Source organism: Myotis nattereri, assembly GCF_964212035.1.
Source record: "Myotis nattereri genome assembly, chromosome: 19".
NCBI classification, from domain to species: domain Eukaryota; kingdom Metazoa; phylum Chordata; class Mammalia; order Chiroptera; family Vespertilionidae; genus Myotis; species Myotis nattereri.
The window spans coordinates 17,210,710-17,218,946 of NC_138095.1; the positions used below are offsets into that span (position 1 = coordinate 17,210,710).

Sequence of the window (8,237 nt, forward strand, 5' to 3'; positions counted from 1 at the left end):
TTTGGCCCCATTTGATCCCAACAGTAGAATTTCTCATCTTGGCTAAGCATTAAAACAAAACAACAGCTTTAATTGTCTTCACTTGTGTAATGATGATATCCCCCCCCCACCTACTCAAAAGCGCTCCCCTCCCCCCGCCTCTCTCTCTCTCTCTACCTCCCTCCCTCCCTCCCTCCGCAGAACCTTGCAAAGCAAAAGTAAACAGCTTAGCATCACAACCCAAAGCTACCAAGAGGTTTCAGATGCTTGAAATGAACTTGTTTGAGGTTGATGTTTAGTTGTTTCTCAGGCGCTGAGAAATATTATATTATGCATCAAAAACATTTAAAAATATAACCTATGGGGTTGGGGAGAAAAACCACACTGCACTTACATTGCCTCAAACTCTTCATCTGGTCCTCTCAGCTTACTTTGGCTGGTCTAAACCCTAAGATTAACAACTCAGAGTAGATATTTAAAAAGAATATTATCATTCAAATTCCGTGTCTAAGTAGTTGACCCTCGTTTGCTGGGAGAATTCCAGTTCATGTCTATTGCCCCGGTGCATTTAGTAACAGCGTCAGAAGTGTTCAGGTTTAGATAGCAAATGATATGACCGTCCAATCTATATGCCATCAAGATCCGAAATCCAATAGCCTAAAACTTTCCACTGTTCCCCTGGGTCTTAAAGCATGACCTGGCTAATAGTTTACGATTTTCAGAGAAAGAACTAAATGCTACAGAAAAGAACTGAAAGAAGTTGATGAGGCAGTAAGAAGCCATATTTCAAGGGTCCGGGGGAAAGGCTGGCACCCCAGCAGGAGACACTGGAAAGCACCTGGAAAATAGAATGAAGTTGGCCAAATAATCAATAAATATTTATGGCCCGAACAACAACATTTTGAGTGTGTCTGTAAGCATGGCTCCGCGCCAGCGAAATCGGATCTCCTGCAACCTCTGCTACAGACCAATCTCTTTCTGTATCTGCATGGAGACTCTAAACTGCCCAATTAAATTACAAAGGTAACACAGCTAGACACGGGGCTTCAGAAAGAGGGCCAAGTAGGAAGAGTCAGTTTATGCAATTTGAAAAACATCTACTGACAGGGTGAAAAAAAAAGGGGGGAATCTTTAATCCAGCTGCAAAAAGTAGCTGTAGACGCATGACAAGAAGAGATGATAGATTTGGGCATTGTCTTGGCATTCCTACCCCTGAGTTAAGAAAAGCTTAACAGCGAGAAGCAAAGAAGAGACCTAGAAGGTGGTGAACAGAGAGGCGAATCCCACCCGAGGTTCTAAGTAGCCAGATAAAAACATGGCGACTGTGTTGTTAGCACACAGATTCCTCTGTGATGACCGCGTGGGCCTGAGGACGCTGATTATTTGGAGAAAAAGCTCCCCGCGGGGCAGGAGTAGAGGAGCCGATACCTTCCGCTCAGACAAGGAGCCTGGCGTCTGGCTGCTTCTCCATCAGCCATGGGCTGTGGAGGGCGGGCGGGTCTGCAGGTAGAATCCTAGGGCTCACTTGCCCTCTCGTGCCGGAATAACTGCAAACAGTGTGCCCTGGCCCGTGAAATGGGCTTGAAACACTACATTTTAGGCCCCCAAAAACCCACACAAAACTCTTGCTGTGCAGACAGCAAAGGTAGGTACCTCTGGCCTCTTGCAAGCAGGAAAATGCAATGAAAACCATAGAAAGAAAGTGAACTCATTGCTGGTCTGTCTCTCATCACCCAGCGTGTAAGTGAGATGCCGGGAAGGGCAGCGTCCGTGATGAAAGAGGGGGAACAAGCCGAGTCAGGAGCCTGGGGAAGGATGCGACCTTGGAGGTGAACATAATCACCGCCCCACCTGTGGGACAGTGACTACACTGGGGAAACAAGAGCCCTGGGTCTCTGCTTGGTGGTCGGAGGCAAACATTGCCGGACCTTCCAGCATCTTCCAGAAGCAGCCCAGCTGACTGCCAGGTCTGGAGACCGTGCCTGGGCAGGCTTTTGCCCCAGGCTCAGCGGAGTCATGCAGGGTGGCTGGGACCCCTGCACCTTTTAAACCCCCAAAGCACCAACCATCACTGCCTTCTCGTTGCCCCCTCTTTTATTTATTTTTTTAAAATATATTTTTACTGATTTCAGAGAGAAAAGGAGAGAGAGAGAGAGAGAGAGAGAGAGAGAGAGAGAGAGAGAGAACATCAATGGTGAGAATCATTGATCGGCTGCCTCCTGCATACCCCACACCAGGGATCACAACCCAGGCATGTGCCCTTGATCGGAATTGAACCCGGGACCCTTCAGTCCGCAGGCCACCGCTCTATCCACTGAGCCAAACAGGCTAGGGCCCTCTTCTAATTTCCACAGCTTCTAAGAACAACACGGTGTTTTTATTTTTAGGCATAAAATGCCTGCAACAGCTGGTCAGTTTGCAATTTTCTAACAGTGTGGCCTTGGGTGAATTGTGCACCTCTCTGTATATCATTTTCCTCCTCTGAAAAGGAGATAAAATAAGACCTCCCCCACCCCAGAATGCAAAAGAGCAATTGTATGTTAGCATGACACGTGCATGATGCAGGTTCCACCTGTATCAGGAAGACCCCGACAGGGGTGAATGCAAGAATCTCCCTTCAACACAAACTCATGGAATGCCACCACAGCCCCGGGCCATTCCTTCCGCAAAACTGAGAGGCATCTAATTGTGCTGCCACCGAGCCTCTACCTGTGGCTCTTTGGAAATGGGAGCCTGGCTTTGCTGAAAAGCCCTGACCTGCACTAACGAGCTCTGGGTTTGCACAGAGTCCGATGGAGCTCAGAGCAAGCTGGCTCTGGGAGGCTGACCAGGGCTGGTTTATCTCCTAGAAGGAGGTGATCTCCTACAGGGTGGTCTGGTCTCTTTAAGAAAGAAAAAAAGTTGCACAAACCAAAAAAAACACACACACAACAACAAACAAAAAAAAACACCCCAGCAATACTAACCAACCAAAAATGTCAGGAATGCAAGCTCTGCCAACCAAATAAATAAATAAAATGTGAGATACTTTATAATAACTGGACACGATGCATTTCTCAAGCCTGCATAATTGAAATACCCTACTTTTCCATCCGCCCTGCAAAGGTCCTGGTGGCCGCTAGTCTTGGTGGCTGTTTGGGTCTGAGGTAGCGTTGACAAAGCCCATCACCCAAAGTAAAGAACCGACCCTTGTGCCTTTAGCTCTGACAGGTGAGACCTCGAGACCCTCTGAAAGTTACCCATCTCCGTGTGTGCTCTCTGGATATCTCCACTAAGCAGGAGAAGGCGGTCTCTTTAACTGTACTCTTCTCTTACCTAAAGAGGTACAGAATGCAGCGGCAGCCCCTATCCAACATTTCAAGGGCCCCTGAAAATTCTACCCCAATCAGGGTCCCTTTTTTGTTGACTTGTTTTCTAGTTAACTGTTCAAGAGAATGTATTATGGGTCCGGCACTGTTTTAAGAGGTTGCACGCATTCCTAGATTTAACTCTCATATCAACCCGTGAGGTAGGACAATTAGGACACTCATGGATGCAGGAGGGGGAGCACAGAGAGATGCAGTCATTTGCCCAAAGTCACACAGCTGGGAAGTAGCACAGCTGGGATTCCAACTCAGACAGGTTGGCTCCAGAGCCCCAGCTCTGAGCCACTGGGGTCCTTAGTCACTAATGGGGTGGTCCGTGGAGTGGGGGGAGGGGGGGTCTTGAAGCACGGTGAACAAGGGATGCTGGTAGCCTGGCAACTCTGCCTCCTTCTTGTTACACTGATGAAGATACACAGACTGATGAGAGAGACGGGGAGAGGGACAAAGTGTCTTCCTATCTCTAAGGTCCCCAGTGGATGGACATCCTCTGCTCGGAATGGGGGGTGCGGGGCGCGAACCTTTTACTCTTGTAAAGCAGCACACATCCAGAATTAGGGCTCTCGCTCTTCTCTGTAAATTACACTCACCTCCCCAAGAAGGTGGAGAAGGAAGGAGACAAAAACTGAAGCAGCTTGGGAATATATTTGCTTTGGCACCCAGCCTCCACCCCGTCCCCAGCAAGGTCCCCATCGGGAGGGAGCTCCATGGACCCTCAATAGCTTTGTCTGTTTTAGCCCATTTAAGATCTGAAGAGCCCGCCCGTCGCACACTGCCATCAACACGGCCTATCTTCCCACGACGAAGGAAAATGCAATTCCAATGTCATTTCAAAGTACAGGCATGTCAATTCGGGCCCGAAAGCTGTCAAAAATGCTGGGAGGTCTCCATCTCTAGAATAAAGGTTCCTGATCAAGTCCTAGTCACAAACACAGGCAAACAAACCAGGACTCCTGTCCTTACCCCCCTTCCCAGGCCCCCGCCTCCCTTCTGCTGGTCTCTAGCTCTCCCATGGGAGTGGGGGACGGGGTGCGGGGGGAGGGGGGGGCGGTGGAGGGGCCTGGTTTAACTATTTAAACCAGATAAGATCCCAAACCAGTCGTCTCCACACGTAAGCAACTAAACAACCCATAGACTCATTCTGACAAATATTTAAGTCACGGCTGTGGACACAAAGCCACGCTGCTGCGAGAAGTTAAACTTTAAACACGTCTCGTACGGTCTGATGGGCAAAGCAAATCCTGCTCCGCCAGGGTCTTCTCCTCCCACAACAAAGCAGGCGGCCAGGCCGGCGTGTGTTCCATCCCTGCACCTGCACGTGTAAGTCGCAACGGAAGGTTCTTTACTGAGCTTTGAACCTGCAGTGTTGCTCAAGGCCAGTGGACGCTGAAGTTAGAAACAAGGCTTCATTATACTTCAGCCGCTAGCTCACTAGATATTCTCAGGTGAGTGACTTACCTTCTCCGGGCCTCTCTTTCCCTCTCCCCTGTATGGGATACTGGTATAATGTTCACACATGCTTCTAAACACCCAGAATTAAATTCACTAAAACTTGGTTATTATTATCTATCTATGTGTTTTCAGGTTTCTCCCTTTTTTCCACCCCCAAGATAGTTCCAGAAATCCAGCCTCATTACAATGAATGGCAGAAAACTGCCCAATCCCTTTGACCAGCTGAAATTTTATTGTATTGAATGTTGCTAACTAACATGGTTTGTTAACCTTTAAAAAATGAATAAATAAATAGAGGCCTATAAAAACGTTTATTTGAATGGATGTGACTGTAACATTAGGCCTTCTTCTACCCATTTTACAGATGGAAAAACAAAGGGAAGTTATGTACCCAGGGTTTGTTTTTTTATCAATAACCAACAGCATAATATACTTAAACTCTCTAAAATGTCACATTTCATTACTTAAAAGTTGCTTCAGCTGTTTACTGTGATCTAAACCTTGGGTTGCCAGGGACTCTTCCGTTCCCCGCACCTGGGCTCCACTGTAGGTGTGTGAACTGACATACTGCTAGCTACACCGTATTTCCCACATGACCCAATCTATGGACACGCGTATCAACAAGCCACTCTAAAGGGAAAGACCTACTAGTTGCGTGTATATCTCCGTAGGGCACTACCCTGTCACTTCTTGCCTCTATGGTTTGAATCAACTGTGACTAACAGAACTTATTCTGGCTTCCTTGGACCCCCAAAGGCAACTGTCATTGGGACGCCAGTTTCGAATTGTAGCTCTAATTGCCTGAAATGTCTCTGGTTCTAGTAGATCTCAGCAATGCTCTCAACATCCATCGCCATCCTTTGAGGACACACAAGCTAGAGCCTTCTCTGCGCACTTCTCAGGGATCCAAACTGGGACTGAGGGTTAGGGCAGCAGTTCTCAACCTGTGGGTCGCGACCCCTTTGGCAGTCGAAGGACCCTTTCACAGGGGTCGCCTAAGACCATCCTGCATATCAGATATTGACATTACGATTCATAACAGTAGCAACATTACAGTTATGAAGTAGCAACGAAAATAATTTGATGGTTGGGTCACAACATGAGGAACTGTATTTAAAAGGCCAGATGGTTGAGAACCACTGGGTTAGGGGGTCTGAGAGGGGAGAACGTGCCCTGTCTTCACTGGCATCTATAAAGGACCCTCCAAGCGACAAAACATGGGCTTGGCTTGTGTCGAAACTTTAAGCAGATTTAGAAAGAGTTAAAATGCACAACTAATCCTTCTGGCAGAGGCGAGGAAGGGTAAGCCACAGGGAGCAGCAGCTAAACTAATGGAGAAGCTGATGCACACTTACACATGATTGCAGTTCATTATTTTCCAGAAAGCATCGCCTTTTCTCGGTATCTTGCTAACTTCACCTCCAAAATCACAAATCTCAAAGGATAGCTGGCAGTGCCTTATCCTAAAAGCAATCATCTTTTCTTCTTAAACGGCATTTATTCCAGGAATAATGGAGTGTCAGACTCCATGAAACTGCTTAGCACCAAAAAAAAAAAAAAAAAAAAAAACAACTGTGCCTAAGGCAACATGAAATTTCTTTCCCACCCCTTTCTTCTTCAAGTCCTTCAAATCAAAGAGGAGGACACCACCACCCACTAACTAACCAAAGACCCAAAGCGGGGTGTTGGGATGTTTGCCCTCTTCTAAGGCATCTGTAGTCCCCGAGGGCAGATGAGAAAAATGGCCAAAGTGAGTAATCTGCATGAAAAGCATCAGCATGTTTCCCGACATTAAAATGCCCATTTCAGCGCTCCTCCCATCTCCTTGTCCTTCACCCAGAAAAGAGGCGCTAGAAAGCTAAGGGACCTGTGACAGGGGAGCTCAGGAAAGCAGGACATTTGAACGCAAGCCCTGGAGGGCCGCCGGCCAGTTAGACACCTTTCCCTCTCTGCTGGCCCAGGCCCTCCATCCAGGTCCATTTCTAGGGGATGCAAAGTCAGGGGAAGGATGTCCTCTGAGGGTGTCCATTCCCCAAACGTGAAGGGAAAAAAAAGCCAGAGGGTTCTTGCTCATTTGGAAAAAAAATGAAGAAGCGAGAATGGGGTGCTGGACATTCGATAAACTGTTTCCCACTCTTCACGAAAACACAGCTGTGAAAATAAATACCACCCCCAAACCAGGGTCTCAGGCCACCAACAGTCCTCCTCCCTGCCTCTCTCCAGCTGCCACCAGCATCGCCCGCTCAGGCACAAACGCACAGCCTGCAAGGAAATTGCCAGGCGTGAGGGGAGACGTGGAGGAGACCCCGACCCAGAGCTGGGGTGCGCGTCTGGGCCGTCACCACTCACCCGGGGAGGGAAAAAGCTCCAGATCCACTTTTTCCGTCTTGATGATGGTGAGGGTCGGTTTGAGATCGACGGCCGCCTTCATGGTGCCAGGAGTGGAGGGCGGACAGGGTGATAGCAAGTTTGCTGTTATTCTTGTTGTTTTTGCTTTTTAATGGGGATTCGTCTCGGGGAGGGGAGAAGGGACGGGGGCAATCCGATTTTCTTCCCTAAAGTCTCAAATGCCCGCCGGCTTTCCCCCTCCCGCGCGCAGAAGGTGCGCGCCCGGTGCTCCCGGCGAAGTTGGCACTTGGCGGGGAAAGTCGCGCGCTCGGGTCCCAGGCTCGCCCGCGCCCGCTCCCTCCTCTGGGCCGCCGGCTGCCTCCGCTCGTCGCCGCTCCCCGGAGCCGCTCGCCGGTCCTCCCTCCCGCGCGCGCTCTTCCCTCCTCTTCAGGGCGTTTCTCTCCGCGCGGAGCCGGGCGCCGGGTCTGCGCCCCCCCCGCACCGCATCCCCCAGGACCTCCGCGGGGGGGAGCGCGGGCGGGGCGCGGGGCGGGGCCGACAGCGGCTGGGCCCGGACTCCCAGCCAATCGGAAGCGGCCGCCCAAAAATGAAAGGAAGGTGGGCGGGGCTCCCGGGAGCCGGCGCCCCGCCCCGCACCCCGGACCCCGGGTCAGGCCGCCAAGGGGTAGGCGTGGAGCTGGGTGCGCCTCGGGCGGGCCGGGGTTGGGGGGGGGGACCCTGGGCACGGATGCGCGGGGCCGCGGGGAGCAGGCTGCGTGCAGAGTCTCCCCAACCTTCGGGAAAGTCCCCCTGATTCTCCACGCATTCTTGAGGGCTTGGTCACCCGCTCCGGCCCCCTCCCGGTGGCAGCATAGTTTTGGAAGTGCGTGTACATCATTCATTCACAAAGACTGACACACAGGACGTGAGGCATGCGGGTGGAGGGCGTGCGTGTGAGCAGGCGCAGGAGCCTCGCGAGCGGGTGTCCCCACAAGGGCTGTAGGAATAGTGGGCTTCCACTGCTTAGTGAGCCAGGGAGCAGGACTGTTTGTAGGTTTTTCAGAACCCACCGGTGCAATCAAGAAAAAACCAACCTGCCCTGGATAAGCCTCAAGC

General features: G+C 50.6%; 1 protein-coding gene across 3 annotated transcripts in view; it reads right to left on the reverse strand.

Annotated features, from left to right (window-relative positions):
• The window catches only part of ETS1 (ETS proto-oncogene 1, transcription factor), a gene marked incomplete at its 5' end in the record, with an annotated part of 68,396 nt that extends 60,788 nt beyond the window's left edge, over nucleotides 1–7,608 (reverse strand). For 2 of the 3 annotated variants that reach the window (XM_081114139.1, XM_081114138.1), the window contains one exon: nucleotides 7,143–7,608. In XM_081114139.1, coding sequence (XP_080970265.1) covers nucleotides 7,143–7,224 — 82 coding nt within the window. The remainder of the gene's footprint in view (nucleotides 1–7,142) is intronic. The other variant, XM_081114140.1, reaches the window with a different exon arrangement.
• Between the last annotated feature and the right edge of the window lie 629 nt (nucleotides 7,609–8,237).